At 50.3% G+C, this 23085-nt stretch overlaps 1 protein-coding gene across 2 annotated transcripts in view; it reads left to right on the top strand.

Moving 5' to 3' along the window:
- TRAF5 (TNF receptor associated factor 5) overlaps positions 1 to 16708 on the top strand; it is a 35929-nt gene extending 19221 nt beyond the window's left edge. For both annotated transcript variants that reach the window (XM_037497338.2, XM_054690633.1), the window contains exons 4-11: positions 1213 to 1314; positions 3890 to 4054; positions 4708 to 4785; positions 5061 to 5135; positions 7912 to 8004; positions 10001 to 10141; positions 11604 to 11772; positions 12371 to 16708. In XM_037497338.2, the coding sequence (XP_037353235.1) occupies positions 1213 to 1314; positions 3890 to 4054; positions 4708 to 4785; positions 5061 to 5135; positions 7912 to 8004; positions 10001 to 10141; positions 11604 to 11772; positions 12371 to 12948 (1401 nt within the window). In that variant the 3' untranslated portion in view covers positions 12949 to 16708. The remainder of the gene's footprint in view (positions 1 to 1212; positions 1315 to 3889; positions 4055 to 4707; positions 4786 to 5060; positions 5136 to 7911; positions 8005 to 10000; positions 10142 to 11603; positions 11773 to 12370) is intronic.
- Positions 16709 to 23085: the final 6377 nt, after the last annotated feature.

Raw genomic sequence — 23085 nt, 5'->3', positions numbered from 1 at the left:
GCGGAGTGTTTGTCTCTCCTTGATGTGTTGCAATTATCTTTTACATAGTCTAGGTGAAGTCTCTTACCAGATACACAATTGGCACAATTTTTCTGCAATTCTGTGGTTTGTCTTCTTGCTTTCTTGATTGTGTCCTTTGAAGCACAAAAGTTGCATTTTGATGAAATCTTATTTATTTTTTGTTTGTCTCAATCATTTGTTTCTTTAGTGTTGTATCTAAGAAATCATTACCTAATCCATGGCCAGGAAGGTTTTCTTCCTTATAACTTCCATTTAAACCCATTTTTCTCCCTTTAAATTTCTGTCGTGGGCTGCCCAATCTCACCTCCTCCAGGAAGGTCCCCAGCACCTCCTCTGATGCACACATACCTGCTCTCTGCTCTTGTGGGGTGTTTTATAAACATGTGGCAGAAGACAGTGCTATACTGTGTCTGCCTGACCCACAAGGCCAGGTGTGAGCATACTTCAATCATGGCAGAAATCCAGCCCGCCTCCTGCTTCTGAATGGCCTGGGAGCTAAGCCTGGTTTTTATATTTTTAAATCATTGAAAAAATTCAAAAGAAGGCAAGCAGAAATTCTGCTACTTTTGCAACTCCTCGTGACTCTTAAACTATTTGAAGATAAATATCTATTAAAACTCCAAAGTAGAATGTTTAATGATATGAGAATTATATGAAATTCAGATGTCAGGGTGTATAACCAACATTTCATTGGAACACAGTGCTCCCTGACATTTGGGTATTGGGAATGGCGGAAACGGGGGCAGTGTGGCCTGAAAAACCAAAAATATTTGCCATCTGACTGTGGGGAAAGTTTGCCAACCCCGGCTAGTGCTGAGTAGCTGTCAGTGCAGCTTTGGTGACACCACTGGGTAACTAATACAAACGTTCACCCTGGGACAGGAAGCCAAAGGCATCACCCTCCTCCACAGCCCCACCTCCTGACCTTTGAGGAGGTGAGGTCAAGTCCACCATGAGATTTTCATAGCTGCAGCTCCTGCGCTGGCCTGAAGTCAGCAGGAGTTGTGTGCTTGGTGGCTGTGAGCGGTGTCTGTCTCTCTAGTGCGGTGGTGAGTCTCATATTTCCATGCCAACCCCCATCTGGAAGTTTCCACCCCTTTTCTGAGATTAACCTGAAGACCAAATTAATAATAGCTTCCTGCGCTTTGTTCTGAAGTTGGGCACGGGCAAGCCCTCTCGTGTGTCTTTCAGGTGTTCAGAGACAACTGCTGCAGGAGGGAGGTGCTCAACCTCTACGTGTACTGCAGGAACGTGCCTGGGTGCAGCACCAAGGTCATTCTGGGACGATACCAGGTTGGTGTTTCTTACTAACCACAGTCCCCTTTGTCATCAGTCTGGCGATGTGGCATGATCAGCTTTATGTGACAGTTCCTGAGCTGAGAGCACCGGGGAATTCACTGAGCTGCCCTTAGAAATTCCCATTTGGCAGGACAGGCGAGGTAGTGCTGTGCCCTGCGCGATGTGTGTGTGAGCTAGAAGGTTCCTTGGGGGAAGGGGGATGCGGGGGGGCATACCAAGGATCTAAGTGGTGAGGACCTCCTCCCACTAGGACATGTTATTTGGGGGCAGCGTGGAGGGCCTGGGGTCCCCAGGGTGGAACTGCAGAAGGACACCTGCGAGGGGTTCTTGCCAAAGGCATTTGCAGGTGCTGGGATGTGTCTCCCGGCAGATGGTGGACAGGTGTCAGCAGAGCTCAGGGATGTATCAGTAGTTTAAAGGTGAGACACTAGTGTGAGGTGCCAAGAACAGGGCCTAGGACAGCCCTGCTCCTTTTTCTGGAAGCTGCCCTGCTCTCTCTGCCAGTGGAACACCTAGGCAAGGCTCAGTCACCCCCGACTTCCAGGGAATTGCCTGGAGCAGCTTTGTGCCTCCTGACATTTGTGGAAACATTTCAGGTGATTCAGTCTTTCTCCATCCGCCTCCAACCCCTCCCCCAGGCGTGGAGCATCTGTGAGTGGGAACAATTTCCTCCTTCACCCAGGGGTGTCATCTGAGGCTCATGGAGCTGCTTGTGTCTTCCTCATGCTGCCCTCGCCACCTTAGAAGGGCCGCTAAGCCTGGACAGGGGGGTGGGGCTCACAGACCCCCAAACCGGCACAGTGACCACCCCCCAGTTTCTGCACAATGGAGGCTGTTTGGCTCACCCATTTCTGTGATTTACCCTCATTCTCTGTCCCCTGGCCAGGAGGGGGGCTGCACAGGTGGAGGATCTCATGAGTCGAGACTCTTGTGGTGAGTGAGGGGCAGTAGCACGTGTTTTCTCTAGTGGAGCTGGAGGAAACTCGTCCTGGTGTTGCTCTACACCCCACAGAGACACCCCTCTTTCCTTCAGAGAAGGGGCAGCAAACTCTTCTTCAAGAGCCAGGCAGCAACCCCTTCAGGCTCTGCTATGGCTGCCCCACCAGAAGCGAACACATTGTTGTGGCTGTTTGCCAGTAAAACTTTATTCACAAAAGCAAATACTGGTCCAGGTTTGGCCAACAGGGCTGATTGTCAGCAGCACAGCTTTGTGCAGTGACCCACAGGCTTTATTCAGTCAGGCTGTGTAGCAGATCTGTGATGAGACAGTCACTGTCCAGTCACCTGCTCGTGTTCTGGTGAGACCATTCCCTAGCTCTATAGGTTGGCCTTTCTCAGCTTCTCTGGGCCTGTGATCCTGAGTCTCCTGCCACTCCTTTTCTTTACTACTTCTGGAACATTCCTCTCCGTCCCTTTTCTTCCTGTGGTCCTCTCCCTTCCTTTATTCCTCTAGTTAGGATTTGCCCTCTCCTCTCTTAACTCAGACACCAGGCTTCTGCCTCCTGCTGTGCAGGGGTGATACTTCAGTGCTGGGGGCAGAGTTAGAGGGTGACCAAAAGAAATAAAAAATCTCCTTGAAGAACTGGTAGAATAAGTGGCAAGCCTAAGGGAAATTGTTAAGAACAAAGATGAGAATGTAAGCCGGCAATAGATAATCTAAAGCAAATCGGGCTGACCCCTCCTTTATCCATCATCCCCTGACCTGCTGACTCCTGTGCACAGCTGGCTTGCACGCCTGCCCTCCCAGCAGTCCCTCCTGGCCATGTGTCTATTGCAGGAACACCCTCAGCAGTGCTCCACCCTCCTGGAGGCCTGTCAAGGCCTGTGTCTGTTACAGGAGCACCCTTAGCGGTGTTCTGCCCTCCCCGCAGCCGGTCAAGGCCTGCCTGTGTCTGTTACAGGAGCACCCTCAGCACTGTTTCGCCTTCCCGGTATCTGTTACAGGAGCACTCTCAGTGGTGCTCTGCCCTCCCGGCGGCCCGTCAAGGCCTGTATCTGTTACAGGAGCACCCTCGGTGGTGCTCCTGCCCTCCCGGCGGCTGGTCAAGTCCTGTCTCTGTTTTGTTTTGTTTTTTTAAAGATTTATTTATTTATTTATACATACAAGCACTGGGTAGAGTCAGAAGCGCGGGAGGGTGAGAGAATTCACCAGAGCCAGAGCGGAGAACAGAGCAGGCAGAAGGACCAAAGTACACTGCTGAGGGGAGCAGCGGGCGGCAGGAGAGGTCTGCTTGCCATGTTGTACCCTCCTCCGGTGGCCGGGGAGCAGCTGGGGATCGAACCGGCACTGCAGAGGCTGCAGGCAGCTTCGCAACCCAGCGCTCAACCGCTGCGCCACCGGGAAGGCCCAAGTCCTGTCTCTGTTACAAGAGCACCGCTGAGGGTGCTCTGAGCACCCTTAGCGGTACTCCACCTTCCCAGGGGCTGGTCAAGGCCTGTGTCTGTTACAGGAGCACCCTCAGCTGTGCTCTCCCCTCCTAGCCACCCATCAAGGAATGTGCCTGTTACAGGAGTACCCTCAGCGGTGCTCCCCCTTTCAGGGGCCAGTCAAGTCCTGTGTCTGTTTCAGGAGCATCTCCAGCAGTGCTCATTTCAAGCTGTGCCGTGTCCTAATGACAGCTGCCGGGAGCCAGTGCTTCGGAAGGATCTGACAGAGCATCTGAGTGCACACTGCCAGTACCGAGAGGAAAAATGCCTCTACTGCAAAAAGGATGTGACTGTCATCAATCTCCAGGTAAAAAGCCAACAGAAACTCAACCTTCCTGGGATGCTCAATTTGGCCTGCGAGGCCACGTGAGTCACGGGAAGCCCCAGCAGTCACTGGACAGATTCTTCTACAGAAACAGGCAATAACTTCACGGAGAGAAGTCCTGTAAAACATGAAAAACCTTTTTGTGGCTAGGACCCGGCCTATCGCCTGAGCCCCTCTGCGTGCGGGTGCGCGGGGGTCCGCGGGACCGCACAGCCTCTGGGTGCCGGACGGCGCAGGGGAAGGACCTGGTGACCCTGGAAGGGCCTCCCCTGACCCGCGCCAGGGCGGCCAGAGCAGCAGCTTCAGGGGCCGCTGCCTCTTACCTGCTCCTGGGATAATGAGAAGATTGGCCTGAATCCATTTATCCCACGCAAGCAGCCCTCGACTACCCTTTTTGGAAGCAGGCCATGCTTCCCGGAGGGGGAGCCACAGAACACGCGCACCCCAGGCCTCGGTGTGAACTCTGGGGAGGTGGGGTGGGAAGGGGGCGGGACGGGGGGGGGGGAGGGCTCTGGAGGCCGCGCGGGAGGCAGGGAGGGGAGCGCGGGGCGCTGGGAGCGTGCGGGGGCGGGGCGAGCGCGGGGCGGGGCGAGCGCGCGGGGCGGGGCTCTGGCTCACCACCTGCTCTGTCGCAGAGTCATGAGGAGAACCTGTGTCCGGAGTACCCGGTGTCCTGTCCCAACAAGTGTCTGCAGGTTATTCCGAGAACCGAGGTAACTGGAAATAGCCCTCTCCGTGGAGTTTCTGTGAGTAGAGCTCCGTATTCCTGGGGTGTGTGTGTCATGGAACCCCATTGTAGGCAGGGCATGCTGCCCGGCTGCGCCCTGGATGCTGTGCGCCCTGTGTCCGGCCCTCGCCAGCCTCCGGGAGCGCCCCCCTGCGCGCCCCGCCTTGGCGGCTCCCCTTGGGTCCCACCGCCTCCCAAGCCCCCTGTCCTGCCGCAGCGGCGCCCGCAGCCCGAGGGGCGCTGAGGAATTCCTGTCTGCAGGTGGAGCAGCACCTGGCTGTGTGTCCCGAGGCAGAGCAGGACTGCCCTTTCAGGAGCTACGGCTGCCCTGTGAAGGTAGGGACTCCGGGATCTGTCCCCACATCCGCTGTGCCCGTCACTTGGGAGCATCGCTGTGCTTGATTCCTCTCAGGATTCGAAGGATGCTCAAGTTGGAGAACTTTAGTTCTTAGTCTTAGTTTTCTTAGTCCGGGTTCTTAGTTATCTTAGTCCGGGTTCCTCAGAGCTGCAGAACCAATAGGAGAGCTAGGGGTCTAGCCATCCATCCGTCGTCCATCTGTCTGTCATCCATCATCTATCTGTCTCCACTTATCCCTGTCCATCTCTCCACCTCTCTATATCTGTACGTCCGTTCATCTATCCATCCATCTCAATGAGAGAGACAGAGGAGAGAGTATTTATTTCAAGGAGTTGGCTCACTCAACTGCAGCAAATGTGCAATGTGCAGGGCAAGGGGCCCCTGGACAGCGGGTGGAGCCTCTGGGCTGCAGTCTTGAAAAGTACTGCTTCTTCAGGAGACCTTAGGCTTTGCTCTTAAGACCATCAAGTGATGGGAGGGGGGTGCTTACTCATGCCAACAGACTGTAGATGTTGGTCACATGCACAGAGACCTTCACAGCAACATCTGGTGTAGACAAGCACCTGGGCCCCAGCCTGGCTGAGGTGACACAAAGGGAACATCAGGTAATGATCTCAGACTGCCCCGCTGCCTCTCCCAGGTTTGGGCCGCACCCAAACCAGTGGCTCCTCTGATGATTCGGGTGCTCTCACCTGTCACCACGTATTTGAAACTGAAGTGGTATGACATCATGGTTTGAAATGTATTTTACCCTTTATATATCTTTAAAAGTATTAATTTAATGTATGAAGTAAACTAGAAAGATTGACCCACACTGTTTTCAAATAGATTGCAGATGAATCAAAGTTTTAGACTTCAAAATATATCATACTCTGGTTATTCTGTATTGCTATTATTAGGCATTACATATTTCATTATATATTTTCATTATTCGGTATTATTACTTTGTGTTACCGTTTATTTTCTATAAATCTAAAATCACTCCAAAAGACCTGATTTAAAAAAAAAATAAAGATATTAGAAGAGAAGACAATGGAATTTTCTTTTTATCCTTGAAAGAAAGAAGGCCTTCCTTAGATGACTAACACCGAGCCAGAAGCCATAATTTTGATAAGTTTAACCACAAATATTTAAAACTTCTAAAAAATTGATAGGATTTTTAAAAAAGTGTTGCACGTAAAGTCAAAATGGCAAACTGAAAACTGGAGGTAAATATAGTGATCAGACAAAAAGGTACTTAATAGAAAAATAGAAACTTAATGGAAAAATAAGTAAATGAGCATATGGCCACATCAGGGAAATTTGGCTGGCTGGTAGATGCAAGAAAAGATGCTCAGTCTCACCCGAAATAAGTGTAAATTATAACAAGAAATCATTTTTACCATTAAGTTGACAAAGATTTAAACAATTTATAACACCCAACTTTTTTTTTGAGGATAGTTTTGTTATATTTATGAAAATTAAAAGTGAACCCACACATTGACCTTGCAATTCTGCCACTGGGAATTTATCTCAAAGATATCCTCTCATGAGTGTGCAGCTCTCTTTCACACACACACACACACACACACATTTTGCTAAATGTTTATTTAGCAAAAAAAAAAACCTAAAACTAAAACCACCAAACTAAAAACAACCTATAAGTCCATCACTAAAGTTCCAACTATATAATTATGTATTCATATTTTGAAATACTATGCATCTGATCAGAAGAATGAAAAGGGTGTATTTTTAAATTAAATATAGTCTAGTCTCATGGTGTTAAAAATGTGCACGTAGCTTTGCTGACTAATGAACCAGACTAGGAATTTTTACTATCCTTCTGCTTCTCACTATGTTGTTTGGCATAATCAAACAACTTACTTAAAAGACTATTTGGAAAATGTGTATTATGAGGAGACTTTAAAATAAAATCCAGGAGGACTACATACCTTTGCCACGTATCAAACCAGCAGTGTTCTTGGCTTTATCTCATTAGTGCACAAATCCAGATCTCCTTTCAGCCCTGAAAGGGATTCTTTTTACAGTTAGGCCCAAAATTGCAATTGGGTTGCATTCTGGAACTTACCTCAGTACCAGAGCAGGGGTGCAGGGGCTGCTTTCTGCAGGAGGGCCCAGCCCTAAACACAAGGGGACCTAATGGCAAAGGTAGAGCCCACAGATACTCCAAACACCCAACATTTGCTTTTACCAGGAATGAGGCAGTTTGCAATGGAATACTTTAATAATCAGGGAGGAAGTAGCCATTTTGTTCTTGCACATATGTCACTTGAGGGCAGAGCATTTGCGTGGGTGGAGATGACAACGAGGTTACCTGCTCTGTGGGGCCAGCAGGACCGTGGTGGAGGCAGCATTGTGTGTGGAAGCGGGGGGATTCGCAGGGGTGAAGCCTGACCTGCGGAGGCCCCAGGGGGAGATGGGACTCGAAGAGAAGAGCTGAGAGAAGCTGATCATGCACTTGACCCACAGTTCTCTGCTCTCAGGCAAGGAAGGAAATCGTCATCAACTCTGAGACTTTGAATCGAGGTCCGATTCCTGGTCTCTGTGTTTAGGAGCAGTCTCCTTGGCTAGGGGGAGAGTCCTAAAGCTGGGATGAGGAAGCAGAGGGGTCACCTTTACTGCCACCCGCCCCGAGCCAGGTGCTTGTGTGAAAGGTCAGCAGCACAGTCAAGGTTCAGTTCACAGACACCTCTCCCCCGCCACCGCCACCCGCCCCACCAACACCTTTGCTTTACTGTTCTCTCCACATGGAAGGACAAGCTGGGGAACCTACGGGAACACGAGCACTCAGCCCTCCGGGACCACATGATTCTGGTTTTGGACAAGAACCTCCAGTTAGAAGAGCAGGTAACTATTCAAGGGCTCAATTGCAAAGGGTGGGGCAGGACGGCTAGGCTTTGCCATGCTCGGTGCTGTATATTCTCCTATTTCTAAGTCGACTGGAGGTAGTTTTTTTCTGCTGAGCAACCAGCCAGACCACCCCCCACTCCCCACCCAGGGTTATAGAACATTAAAATTACAAAGTGCCTGGAGGTCTTTGGGCCAACCTGTCCAGTCACCAAATGAAGGGTCCAGGCTCAAAGAAATCACCAGATTTTCACTTATAAGTGGCAGAATTCAATCGCAAGACCATGGCCCCTGATTCCTAGTCCAGCATGTTTCTGAGGTGTGCCCTACAACCTCTCTGCAGCCTGCCCGTGCCTTTGGGTTCCTATCTGGCACCTGATACATTTTAAATTAAATCAGCAGCAGATAGTGGACTATCTGCTCTAGACCTGAGGGATTATATATTTTGTAATAAGCTTTTACTTCTGCCTTTGGGGAGCTTTGCAGCCTGGTAAGTGCAGACCTACATTCTGATTCACTGAGCTGCGACTGTCGCATAAAATGATGTGAACACCCTGGGGTAGTCAGCGGACCTCAATAAATGCTGACTCTGTGAGTAACCATCACCAAAAGTTAACTATATTGGTAAATTATCTCAGAGGCCGGACGCACCAAGGCCTCTTCATGTGCAGAGAGAGCTGAATTTTACCGCTGCAGATTATTTGATTATGTCTGATTTCTAGCTACAGTAGGTGGGTGAGGTCCAGGGTCAGATCTTGGTGAACTTTAGAAAGCATGACTAAATGGATTTTTGGTACAGATCATGCTGCCTGGAAAGTATTCTGTATCAGTTGCCTCATCCACCCATCCATTCATCCCTCTCTCCATCCATCCATTCATCCATCCATCCATCCATCCATCCATCATTCCATCTGCCCATCCATCCACCCACCCGTCCATACATACATCTACTTACCTATCCATTCACCCATCCTCCATCCATCCATCCACCCACCTATCCATCCACCCGTCCATACATACATCCACTTACTCATCCATCCATCCATCCATCTACCCACCCACCCATTCATCCATCCATCCATCCCTCACCCCATCACTCCATCCATCCAACCAGCCAGCAAGTCCTCTCTCATTTCTTCCCTCCCTCCGTCCACCCATCCACTCATTCAACAAACATTTATCAAGCTCCTCCTGGTACCAGGCACCAGGTCAAATTCTGGCTTTGCAGTGGACCCCAGACCCTGTGGAGCTCCCTTTCTGGTGCATGTAGGGGGCTAGGTGGGAGCACTATGTAGGACACACAGGACGCTGTTGTAGCAGCCTGGGTAGGAAATAAGGAAGCCTGGAAGAGGTGAGATGAGATGAGAAGAGACTGTAACAGGTGTTTGTTGGCATCTATGATGCCAAGCATTGCTGGTTGAATGGCTGTGAGAATGACAAGAGTTGTCTGAGATCACTCTTGGGCTCTTTGTTTTCTCTCGCAAGCAGATGACAATTCTAAAGGTAGCACACATCGTCTCTCACTTGTTACAGCTAACTCTTGGCCTCTGTTTTTTTTTCATCTGTGAAATGGAGCTGATATTTGAAGCAACTCATGGGGTTCTCTGAGGATTAAAAGGGCTAATGAATACAGGGGGTGATAGACATTTGGTGCACGTCAGCTATTTCTGCTGCTTCTCTGCATGGAGTCTCTCCTGCTTGGCCATTGGTCCGAGCCCCTGAGTGCAGAGAGCCTCAGTAAGTCCAGACCAGCGAAGCACAGTTGTTTTGCGAACCAAGAGGTCAGGGAGGAAGAAGGTTGATAAGAAATCTGTGGATCTCATTTTGCCCCAATTACCTATATTGATATAGGAGTCATCCTGTAAATATTTTTCTAGAAATGTATATTCATGTATTTCCTAGAAACACTTTCTTTCAGGCAAGTATTTTCCTAGAACTTACACACTTAACTTCTGTGTAAGTACCTGAATAACCTCATCCACATTCCTGTTATTAGATTTCAGATTTACATAAGAGCCTGGAGCAGAAAGAAAGCAAAATACAGCAGCTGGAAGAAACGGTACAGAAATTTGCAAAGGAATTCAAGCAGTTTGCATCGTTATTTGGCAGAAACGGAAGCTACCTCTCCAGCGCACAGGTGAGAGTGGCCTTCCTGTTAAGGCCAAGTTTAGCTTGCAACTGACATGAGGTTTTCTTTTCACCTGTTAAATGGATGCAATTTTTAATGTACAGAAAAACTGTAGGAATAAGAAATTGCAAAGAACGTCTGTGTATTCTCCATCCAGACACACTCATTGTCAACGTTTGTCTCCCGTGCCTCATTTTCTGTGTGTGTAATGTGTGCGCACATGTGCATGTACATTGTTCATGTGTGTGTTCATGTGCAACCCTATGTGTATGTGAGTATACAGGCCTCTGTGTGTATACAAAGGAGACCCATCATATCTTACCATCTCGTTCCTGCCTTTTTCTAATACAGTGACCAGAGTAAAGGCACTTGAGGGCAAGAAGGGGGAGAAATATAGCTGTCATTTTCTCTAATCTCTTCCATCTGAGGAGAACGAGCTGCGTCCAGGCCTCCCCTCTGGGCCCCTCTGTAGCAGCTGTGCTGCTCAGGCCAGAGCAGGTGGGCCAGTTTCCAGCATGTTCCCCACTTCCTTGTGGAGAAAGGCTCCTGAGAAGAGAAGGTTGTATAAGGGGAGCGATGACATGAGGTAGAGGTAGGGGTAGGAACCTGCTGTAGGGGCCTCCCTGGTGGCGCAGGGGTTAAGACTCAACCTCTGAAGCTGTCCACAGCCACTGCAGCACGAGTTCAATCCCCGCCAGGGAGCTACGCACAGGATGCAGCAAACCTCTCCTGTCTCCCCGCTGCTCCCCTCAGCAGTGGATCTCAGTGGATCTTCCTGTTCTGCTCCCCACTCTGTCTCTGGTGAATCCTCTCACCCTCCCCATACCTCTGGCCTGTACCCCAGTTCTTGTATGCATAAAAAATTAAAAAAATAAGAAAAGAAAACTGACTGCAGAGAAACAGGGGGTGTGGGAACCAGAAAAGGGCCTCAGGGATTTGGAGCAGGAGCTGGAGGGGTGGGGAGAACCCAGGCAGCTCCTCCTCCCACAGAGTCTCCTTCTGGACAGTGTCACTTTCCTCTCATTTTTTTTTTTTAAATTTCTTTTCTTTTTTTTTAAAGAGTTATTTATTTATTTGTTTGTTTGTTTATACAAGCACTGGGTACAGTCAGAAGCGCGGGAGGGTGAGAGAATTCACCAGAGCTAGAGCGGGGAGTAGAACAGGAAGAAGGACCGAAGTACACTGCTGAGGGGAGCAGCGGGTGGCAGGAGAGGTCTGCGCGCCATGTGGGACCCTCCTCTGGTGGCCGGGGAGCAGCCGGGGATTGAACTGGCGCTGCAGAGGCCGCGGGCAGCTTCGCAACCCAGCGCAACCCAGCGCTCAACCGCTGCGCCACTGGGGAGACCCACTTTCCTCTCATTGATTGGTTAAATGTGAAATGTATGAGTCGAAAAAAAATCTAATGTCAACAGTCAATGTTACTGAACTCTCCACTAATGTTTCTGACATTACGATCACTTTGTATTGACAGGTGCTGGCCAACCACATGGACAGGTCAGTGTGGCTGGAGGCTCAAATGCGCCAGCTGTCACAGACGGTCAACCAGCAGCCAACTAAACACGACCTGAGGTCTCTGAGGGAAGCGGTTGACGCATTGGAGCACAAAGTGGCCCTGCTGGAAACCAATGGCCACAAACTAGGTACTCCCCCACTGACCTGGGAGGCTCGTGGCCCTGGCAGGGGGAGGGAAGAGCTGTGCAGGCAAACAGTGCTTCAGCCTGGTGTTCGTCAGAAAGGACATTTTGGCCACGAGGGCAAAAATGGCTGCGAGGCGGGAATTGGCAAGTAGATCAAGAACAGGGATGACGGCTCTCAGGAGAGTGGAAAACAATGAGAAAGCAAAGGGAGAGATGTGGTCAGTTCTAAGTAGAAACAATATATAAAAGTAGGCGCAGTTTAAAAGGTCTGCCCCAGGCCACACCCCTGAAACTTACATAATGTCATCAGGCGGTGATCCTGCCATTTAAGTTAAATTTAGAAAAGAAATTAAATGAGCGTGCCAGCTGGCCCATCTGCTAGATGCACGTGAGCTCCAGCCAGAGGCACTGCAGTTTGCTCCTCTGCCCCAGGCGTGAGCCTGGACTCCCTGAGTCAGTTTTAATGCAAGTGGCCCTCTGGGGACATTGACTCAGCTCACCTCTAGGGTGTCTGAGCACTGTTGGTGCCCCCAGAGAGCTAGAGTCCTCTCGGGTGGCTTCTGCAGGCAGTGGGGGGCCACGCATCTTTTTCCCTCCACAGTGGTTTTGGAAGGAGAGACCCACAAGCATGATGCCCACATTAACATCCACAAGGCACAGCTAAACAAGAATGAGGAGCGGTTCCGGCTACTGGAGGGTGCCTGCTACAGTGGCAAGCTCATCTGGAAGGTCACGGACTACGCGGCCAAGAAGCGGGAGGCGGTGGACGGGCACACGGTATCCATCTTCAGCCAGCCCTTCTACACCAGCCGCTGCGGCTACCGGCTGTGCGCCCGGGCCTACCTGAATGGGGACGGCGCGGGCAAGGGCACGCACCTGTCGCTCTACTTTGTGGTGATGCGCGGCGAGTTTGACTCACTGCTGCAGTGGCCCTTCCGGCAGCGGGTGACACTCATGCTTCTGGACCAGAGCGGCAAGAAGAACCACATCACGGAGATGTTCAAGGCTGACCCCAACAGCAGCAGCTTCAAAAGACCGGACGGGGAGATGAACATTGCCTCCGGCTGTCCCCGCTTTGTGGCCCATGCCACTCTGGAGAGCGCCAAGAACATCTACATCAGAGAGGACACCCTGTTCCTGAAGGTGGCTGTGGACTTGAATGACCTGGAGGACCTCTAGGCTATTTCTGGGCAGTAACAGGGCACTGGGACCCAGGCTGCGGAGGAGGCCCAGCTGTCATGGGGTGACTGGCCACAGATCACTGGCCTTGGGTTCTTTGCCCACAGGTGTCTAAAGTCACTATACACCTTCTGAAGTGCTCGCCGCTTTCCACACTCTGCTCGGTCCCAGTGTGACACCATAAACACTTAAACTCCCTTCTTCTTATTTATATTTTTGAGCCTTTTGAAGATGGTACGATTCTTGGAAGCAGGGCCTGGCGGGCGCTGAGCCTGGGGCTCGGGCACGGTGCCAGGTGAGTGAGTGACCCAGGCCACCCTGCTGGATTCCCCATTCAGAGTACTTTGCTATTTTATTCTCTGCCCTGTTGATTCCAGACCTGGGTCTACGCCAGCAAAACCATCTTGGAGGGCAGCTGTGCCAGCGGGTAGATGGGGGGAGTGGTTACAAAGACCATCTGTGCATTTGGACCAGACTTATTTGGTTAAATACTAAATTCATGGAAGTGACTAAACCTCCAGCTGTTTTTGACAGGGTTCACCAGCAGTGGCAAGCTCGGGGTGGCAGGGCCCGTGGAAATAGGGCCGGGGTGGATATGGTCACCCTCCCTCCTGCGTGAAGCAGGAAGGGCTGCTGGGACGATGTGGAGGAGGCCCCAGCCACAGCCAAGGCTTTAGGTGCAACAACGTGAAAGGTTCTTCTGAGGTCAGAAGTAGCGGCTTCATAAGGTCCAGCGTCAGGCACCTAAGTGTCGGCGGGTTAATGGAACAGTGGTAAGAGCAGATTGCCGTGAGGAGAGGTGGGGTTTGGTATGGGATGGAGAACGTGCCATAAATGCACAAAAGGTAGTTAAAGCCCAGCCCTACCCCACAGCTGCCCACTAGCATCAGAAGCACCCCCCCATCCCAAACTGGTCGCTGGCCTCACTGTCCTGACGGCCGGTCCATTCCTGGTGCGAACATGGCCATTTCTGTGAACTCGTGACACATCTTGTTGGAGTTTGGGCACTTCTTGAAAACCAGAAATGACCATGTTCGCACACGTGTCTCTTTGGGCCGCAGGTGTTCATACAAGTCGAGACGAGTCCCTCCTCTTGATAAGCCTGAGCTTAGAATGGCAGCCGTGCTCCTGGGCCTGAGTCACCGCCCGCACTCTGGCCCCCGGTCACAGCTCCCTCATCACACAGGGACGAGGGCCTGGGTGGGCTCCCCAGGTTGCTGCCCTGCGTCCTGCAGTTCCCACACAGTAACCCCACAGGAAAAGCACCATTCACACTAGTCACTTCTGCGAAATTATCAGGGAGCCAGAGTCTCACACTGCAGGGATTCCCCCAAGGGGAACATTCGAAGGAAGCAGTTCCAGTAGAAAAGCACTGAGAACCCCATCCCAGTGGTGGTGGGCTCCGGGCAGTGCACCCCAGCCCACCCTAACGTGCTCAGGAAGTGCCTCCGACACGCAGCTGGAGCCACACGGTTCTGCGAGTGTCTTCAATCAAGTCCAAAGTCCCCCTTGCACTCCTGGGAGATGATACTTTAAAAAAAAAAAAAAAAAAGATTTATTTATTTATTTCTACATACAAGAACTGGGGTGTAGGACAGAGGTGGGGCATGAGAGGACTCCCCAGAAACGGAGTGGGGAGCAAAACAGGTGGATCAACTGAAATCCACTGCTAAGGGGAGCAGCGGGGAGATAGGAGAGGTCTGCTGCACCCTGCCAGTCAGCTCCCTGGCCAGCTGGGGATCGAACTCATGCCACAGTGGCAGATAATAGCTTGATATCACTGAGACTAACCCCTGCACCATCAGGGAGGCCCCAAAGATAATACTTTTGTAACTAGTTTTAAGTGGCTATTGTGAAACACATTTATCAAAATATTGATTTTGTATTTTAACTGGCTTCTCTGCCTAAAAAGTATAAAGCACATCCTGGTTTGTTTCTGAGTTCAGAGTTCATCCTGGGAACTGATCACAACAGGATATTCTAGAGTAAAGACACTCCTTTCTCACAGTGGAAGAGCTGAGAATTTTGTTTTACAGAAGCGCATCCAGGTAAACTATTTTTCCTCTTTATGATATAAATGGTTATTTTTATTCTCTGTCAAAAAAGACTTAAATTGTTGTTTCCATCTTGGTCTGATTCTGGTCCCCGATGAAAAGAATACCATGTACTAGGCATGGAGAGGAATTAAAGTCCTGAGACAAGTACTTGTAGGATTAGAGCTGTGGGAGGCGGAGTGCATGTTAGTGCATATTGACAGGTCTTAAGTCTGACCCCTGAACTCCAATCTGGTGGTTTCTGAGAAGCGGGGGCCAGCTGCGGCCAGGTGCACATGCAGGGAAGGTGAGCAGGCAGGCCCAGACCCTTTCACACCACCACTCTTTTCTCTCAGGAACTGGCTGGTTATGTTACAGGACAACCCCAATATGAAACAGGTTGCATGACTGTGGGTCCTCACCCACATGCTAAACTGCAGACACACACAAAAGGTTAATAAAAGGTTTATTTACAAGAGAAGGGGAAATGAAGAAATGAACAACTCAGGGAGAAAAAGAGGGATATTAATTCATGAATGCATCCTACCCATTCTGCTGACTTGGAATCCCAATGACCCGCTGAGAGCTGGCAAAAAGCCAAGCACCGTGAGGCCAAGAGAGCGACCCCAGCTCACAAGGCTGGTTAAATATCCAAACAAAAATATTGCTGCTTAACTCCACCCTCAGGTCCTCACAACCCTCCTTTTGGTTATCATGGGATTTGTAGTTCCCAGTGTCTTGATGGAGTTGGGGGTGGAGTCCACAAAACCTGTGTGGAGCTTGCTCAGGACATCCTTTCCCCCTAACACACAGGACACAGGGCAGAGACACTGGTCTTAATCCTCCATGAGAATTCGGGGCTGGGCAGGGAGCTTTGATGGGTGCACAGGAAGGGACTTGGTGGTAACATCACCCAGGAGTACCTAAGTACTGGGGGGAGGAAAGGTGCCTGTACACATGTCCCTCAGATTCGTTCTGGATGTGGAACAATGAGACAAAACCTTTGGGGCTTCCCTGGGGGTCTAGCAGTTGAGTCTCAGGCTGTCACTGCTGTGGCCTGAGTTCGATCCCTGGCCAGGGAGCTGACCCCCATGGCTCAGCAGACCTCTCCCATCTCCCTGAGGCTCCCCTCAGCAGTGGATTTCAGTGGATCCATCTGTTCTGCTCCCCACTCTGTCTCTGGTGAATCCTCTCACCCCTCATACCTCAGACCTGCACCCCAGCTCTTGTATGCATAAATAAATAAAATAAATCTTAAAAAAATAATAGACAGGCAGATATTCTGTGTATGTGAGTGCATGTGTATGCACATGTGTAGTTGTCCATTTCTTGGCCATTGCGAATAATGCAGCCACGAGCATGGATGCATGCTCTTGTGTTGGCTGAGGTCTCTCTCTGGCAGTGGGATTATGGGAGCACATGATAGTTTTGTGATTTCTTGGGGACCCCCCCGGACCCTTTTCCATAATGGTGACACCTATCTATGTTCCCACAGCGCATGAGCTTTTTGTGTCAAATCCAAAAAGTTATCATCAGCACAATGTCAAGGATCTTATCATATGCTTTCTGGTAAGACTTTTAAGGTTCCAGGCCTTACATTAAAGTTTTTAATCCATGTTGAGTTGATTTTTGTGTTTTGTGGAAGATGAGTCCAGTTCCGTTCTTCGGCATGTAGGGGGTCCAGTTTCCTCAGCACCGTTCATTGAAGAGACCATCCTTTCCAAGTTGTGTGTCCTTGGCCCATCGCCCCCGAATGCATGCCCACACATGTGTGTGCACACACGCACATGCACGCATACCCACATATACACCACACACATGCCCACATGCATGCACACCCACAGACATGTGCACACATAACCACACACATGCATGCTCACAGATATGCACACCACACAGACATGCACACAAACATGTGCCCACCCATATGCACACCCCACAGACATGCACACACATAACCACACATATGCTCAGCCCCTCACATGCACACCCCACACACATGCACGCGCACCCCCCCAACACACACATGGTGCCTCATGAGCGTTTGTACACTAGACGCTGGTCGTTGTCATCCTGTGCAGTCGTGTTCTTGCAGGTTTATGAGAAATAGCTGAGAACCACTACGCTCACTGCTTTCCCAGCTACTGACAATGGTGTTTCTGGTCTTTACTGGAGACCCTCCTCGTCTCCTACTGCATGAGGAACCCCCCAGCGGAGATAGTAGGCTTCTCTGTGACCAATGCCCTGGGATGATGTCACCCCCCAGAAGCTGGCACAACATTGTCATAGCTCCCAGTTTCATTCTGCTTAGAGATGAGGTTGTGTGGGCCAGACTGGGTCAGGCAGACTCAGAGGACACCAAGGAACATCCCGAGCTGAGCACCCGGAGCGAGCATCACAGGCAGAGGCCTTGACTGCTGTGTCAGCAACACCGCACAGCTAAATGGACGGCGTGGAGCCGGCTGCACAGGGCAGGACACTGCTGAACAAGTAAGATCCTGGCCTTTTTACTGACAATCATCCAGCATCAGTCACGTGGAGTAGGAGGATAAGGAGAAGAAGATGGGTGATACTAAAGAATGTGGTTTTGTCATCTAGGGCTTCGGGGGGGCATGAGTCTGCTGAACAGATAATCCTTATCTGCTTGACGACCAAGTATTGTCATCGGAACCAGCCCCCAGACCCCTGCCATGGATCCAATCTTATCAACAAGGCATTCCACTGATCAGCTTCTGGGGTTCTCTCCCTGTGGCTCCCCAGGTGTTCCCGGTCATACCTCTTGATGTATGAGTCAGGAGTACATTTATGCATCAGTCCTCAGCCCCTGGGCATTCCTAGTCATGCCCTTCCCTGGGTGATCCAGCTTCCTGCTCTTGGTTGATTTGAAAGGCAACTTGCGGAGCTTCCCTGGTGGTGCAAGGGATTAAGACACAGCACTATGAAGCTATCCGCAGCCACTGCAGCACAAGTTCCATCCCCGGCCAGGGAGCTGACCCCCCACGTCACAGCAAACCTCTCCGAGCCCCAACCTTGGCCTATAAACTCCCACCCCAAAGAGCAGGTCCTGCTCCCCTCAGCAGTGGATTTCAGTAGATCCGCCTGTTCTGCTCCCCACTCTGTCTCTGGTGAATCCTCTCACCCCCGCACCTATGGCCTACAACCCAGCTCTTGTATACATAAATAAATAATTTTTTTTTTAAAAAGAAAGGCATGTTGTGAGGTTTGGCTCTGACTGAATGACTGGGCAGTTCTGACCTTGTACAGGAGCGCAGAACCGCAGGTTACAAAAAGTGGTGGCCGAACGGGCCGCTTAAGTCTGGTGGACCCACACTTGACCACACAGGGGAGTCACTGCAGGTTTTAAAACAACACCCCTGGGCCCCATCTCACCTCAGGGTGCAAACTCCCCCATGATCTGATGTGCAGACGAGCCTGCTGGAGACCCACTGTCTCACCAAATCACCGTGCAGTGATTCAAGCTCTGGGCTGCACCCTGGGAGGAGGAGTGCTGAGCCCCTCGTGCACCCACATGCTAGGCGCCCAGGGAAGACCGCCCCAGCTAGCCGTCAGCAGTGACGCCGCCGTGTCCCTCTGTGGGTGCACTGCATTTGGTCCTATTTTAACTTCCCCACACACCCAGGTGGGGGAGGCACATAATCGCGTGTCTGACCAGGAGGAACAGGAAGGGGAACTATGTGTAAGACCCACCACCCAGAATTTCCAGCCTTGCAAAGTCCTCACAGTATAATCTCCCCGAGGCAGCAGCGTCCCTCCCTGGGGAAAGACAGGCAGACTTTTCAGAAAACGAGGAGCTGCAAAGGAAATGACTGTCGTGGAGCAGTGAGTGGAGTGGGGGGTGGCTTCATCCAGAGACCCGAGCAGCTGCGAGGCTGTGTCTTCCCACCTGCCCTGCACCCCCCTGTACTCCCGTGTCAGTGCCAGAGGCGGACGGGGCAGCAGAGCTTGGATCCCTGAACCTCCTGGCATTCTCCACCAGAGATCTCCCGCTAGAGCCTTCGACATGGCCCTGAAGCAAGAGCAGAGGGAGTGACTGACCTCGCTGTGATGTTGGAGGTTCTTAAGGACTAAGATGAGGTTACAGCAGTAAGAGGAAAGGTGTCTGAATATTCAGCTCTTCCGATTTCCAAAGAACAATTATGGGACTTTTAAGGCTGTGCCCCAGGACCCTTGGACTTGCCTGCGGAGGGAGGTAAAGGTCTCTGTTATTTAACGTAATCACTTCTAGAAGCTGCTGCCAGTGACCTAATCCTGATTAGAGCTTGGGGACTTTCAGTCCCAGCCGAACCCCAACCTGTGGCCTATAAACTCCCACCGCACAGAGCAGGTCCTCTGCCCTCTGGGGAATAATTTACCAGAGAACAAGGGGTGCAGTGAACCAAGCAAGGCTTTATCAGACCTGGGCATGAAGGCGCAGCGGGAAAAAGGAGACCTGCGCAGCAACTCCAGGGGGCACCGAGTGATATTCGAGGGTAGGGAGCGACCTCCAAGCTGGAGCTGGGGCGGCGCTCCCGGGCATGCGCAGTGCGTCCTAGTCACCTGCGCGTGCTCTGGGCCTTCTCCCTCCGGTACCTTGAGATGGTCGTTGGGCAGGACCTGGAGCTCTGTCCATCACGGGGCCTCATGATCAGTGTGGTGGGCAGGCTGCCAGGCCGCGACACAGCCCTCCGGCCACACAGGCCTGGGGTAACTCATCCCCACAACCCCCAACTCCCCCCCCCACCCCTCCACACCCCTCCTCCTTTTCTCTCCGGAGGCTGTTTCTGGCAGGGACCCTGCTCAGGTGAGAGAGCACATTCAGCCGCTGAATTGCCAGGACCCTCTCGACGCTGGTCTCGGGTAGGCAGGTGCTCTTGCCTGCCTCACAGACTTCCACGAATCATTTTCTTATTTTTTTTTAAAAAAGATTTATTTATTTATGCATACAAGAACTAGGGTACAAGCCAGATGTGCGGGGGTAAGAGGATTCCCCAGAGACAGAGTAGGGAACAGAACATGCAGACTGACGAAGGGGAGCAGTGGGCAAGACAGGAGAGGTCTGTTGTACCATGTGGGTCAGTTTCCTGGCTGGGGCTTGAACTCCTGATGCAGAGGCTGTGGATAGTTTTACATTGCGGGGCTTAACCCCTTCCGCCACCAGGGAAGCCCCATTTTTGACTCGAATACGGTAGTCATGATTTGCAGTCCATGTTTTCATTTTTGGATGAGCCCCTCACTGAATATAATTATAACAGGGGGGTCCCCAGGAAAATGGGAGGTGCCAGGCTCCCTGCCCTACCCAAGGCAGGATGGAGCAGAGCAGGGAGAGGAGAAGCTGGAGAGGACCCTGGGGAAGGAAGGGAGAGGATGGGGAGCAGGAGGAGACCTGGAGGAGGTGCAGGGGGCAGAGACAGGAGATGAAGCTGCACCTGCTTCCTGGCCCTGGACGGGTTGGAACAGACATGGGTGAGACCATGGGGAGGTGACAATGGCAGCATTGATCTTGATTTTGGTTTTGTTTTTCCCTCTTTGTCTGGCTGTTTCTGCCCCTTTCCTGTGGGTCCTCACCAGGAGGTGCTTTACACATGCAGCAGGTTTTTGGGCCTCAGAGGCCTGCTTTGGGCCACCCCTGTTGGGCTGGACATTTACCCACAAGGGGAGGGGTGACTTTGGGTGCTTGATTTGGGAACTTTATTCTTCCTCTTTTCTGTATAACACACTAATTGTATTAAAGTTCCTTTCCATTATAGGTCTTACGCATTAGAGTATGTTTTGTCTTGATGTGGTGGATGGCAGAACCCATTTAGAGTGGGCAAGTTTGGGGGTTCTGGGGTGCCCCCTCTCTGTCCTGTAACATAATAATGCCAATTTCATTCAATATGTAATAATACTCATAAAAAGCAACAGATGATAATTTCCCCATTTAACATGATGATGCAAGGTGTTAAATTAATTTAAAATAACTGTCCAAAAATGATTTGTCAGTGAATAAATTTTTAAATAACATGGTGTTTTGTTGGGAAGCCATATGCATGTTAAAACAGGCTGAAATATCACTGTGTGGTATTTGGTGACATCAAAAATAGATGAACTTTTTCATTACCTACTAATGGGATTCTCAAAATTGTCCCTGAGTTATTTTGATAAATTTTAATGTTGTGTTTCCACACAGCAAGATGAGGGTAGATCGTTTTAGTTTGCTGCTTGCAAGCATTTCCCAAACTAAAATTTCTCCACATGAATGAGGATTTTCATCAAGTGAAAAGTCCAATTTTTCTCACCGCTTTTCAAGTTGTTAGAGACCATTGGTTGCTGTGGAAGAATCTAATCAGATGTACATGATCAGGATTTGAGGAATGAGTGTGTTCAGGCTGATTGGCAGAATTATTACCATTTACATGTCGTCATTTATTAAATGTTGACACCACTGCTCCTAAGCATTGTGTGTTTAGGAAATATGATCAGGTATAAAACAAGGCGCAGCTTCCTTGCCAGTGAGCCGGGCTGGGTTGATCCTCACTCAAGGAAAGAACCTGCAAAAGTCCTTCGTTGAAAGAAGTCAGGAATCTGGAGAGGGGCCAGGTCTGAGGGGATAGGCAAGGTCACTGCTGGGAGAGCTGTGGGTGGTGCAATCCACAGGAAAAGGCATTGCTCCCATACCCTAAAGTATCCCTAGTGGCTGGATTTCTCTTCAAACATTTCACACAAAAAGTAGGACAAAGCAGATATGGCTAACTGTTAATGACTGTTAGACCTTGGCGATGGGCCTGCTCATACTTCTTTCTCTACTTTTCTGCATGTTTGGAAATGCTCACAATAATAAGGAAATGCTGGCACCTCTCCCTGCAGTGACCCTTAGGGCTAATGGCTTGCGCCACGGTCCCTAGGTCCGGCTGGGCAACCAGCGCGCAGGGGGAGAACAGCAAAACCCCCTGAAGATATACTTGCTGCACCTCCTCCTGCAGTGACCTCTAGGAATCCCTGGGTCCGGCTGGGCAACCAGCGCGCAGGAGGAGAACAGCAAAAACCGCCTGAAGACATAGATAAGACGGAAGCCTGTTGAAAGATAACGACCACCAGGAGCCACTACAGGAACGCTGTCCGCACGGAAACTTATCTCACCTTCTCTAGACCCACAAACTTCATTCTAATACAACTGTCTCTCTAAAATCTTTTCTCTTTCTCTGTTTAAAAGGTCATTGGTTTGCCGATTAAAAAAGAACATACGAAATCTAATAACTAGGCTGATTCAAATGAAACGTTACTAAACTCTGTGTATTAATTGAACTGCTAGCTTAATAATTTCTCCGTTGTATACTTAGCCTTGTTTGTATTAATCTAAATGATAAAAATATTACATTGTGAAAAATAAAATTCACCCGTGTTAATTAATAGTAATAGTGAGTAGTTAAAACAAAAAGTATTCACATAAAACAAAAAGAAAAATTAATAGCCTAACTAGTTAGGAATGCGCCTGGGTCCAGATGTAAATCACTGCCCTGTCAATGATAAGCTAAACCTATAAGCAAGCTGATTTCTTCACTGATGTTCGCCATTCCTATGCTTTTAGAAAACATATATATACTGGTCACCAACTCAAATAAAATTACACTCAGATTTTCACTCTTGAAGTGTGTCTGTTTGTCATTTCTTTAACCGAATCCCTGACCACCCTGCGCAGTCTCTCAACCCTGAGACGGCCTCATCGCTCACTGCTGTGCTGGTCCACGGCAAGGAAAGACAAACAAAAACAACCACAAAGTAAAATAGAGAATGAACAAGGCGAGATCCAGCCCCCAGGGGTGCTGGGCTCTGCGCAGAAAGGATGGTTCCCCTAAGGCCTAGATCTGCTCACCCCTCATGTCCCCCACCCCCGCCAGGCCCTCAACAGAGATCACACTGTTGCCAGGAGATTCTCCAACAGTTTTGCTCTTTTATTTACTGTTATTGCTGTTTTAAAACTAGAAATTGAGGCAGATGTCATTGCTCCCTGGAAGGATCTGACTCTAGGAGATCATCTTCTGGCCCCTTTGGGATCCCCATATTAGGACCTCTGGAGTGTGAGGTGGGTGGGCTCTTTCTGTCCCGAGGGAGGTGGGCAGGGAGG

Source organism: Talpa occidentalis, unplaced genomic scaffold (genome assembly GCF_014898055.3).
Source record: "Talpa occidentalis isolate TD23 unplaced genomic scaffold, MPIMG_talOcc4v2.1 talOcc4.8, whole genome shotgun sequence".
Taxonomy (NCBI): Eukaryota; Metazoa; Chordata; class Mammalia; order Eulipotyphla; family Talpidae; genus Talpa; species Talpa occidentalis.
The sequence above is the reverse complement of the archived record's forward strand: the minus strand, read 5'-3'. Positions and strand labels throughout refer to the sequence as shown.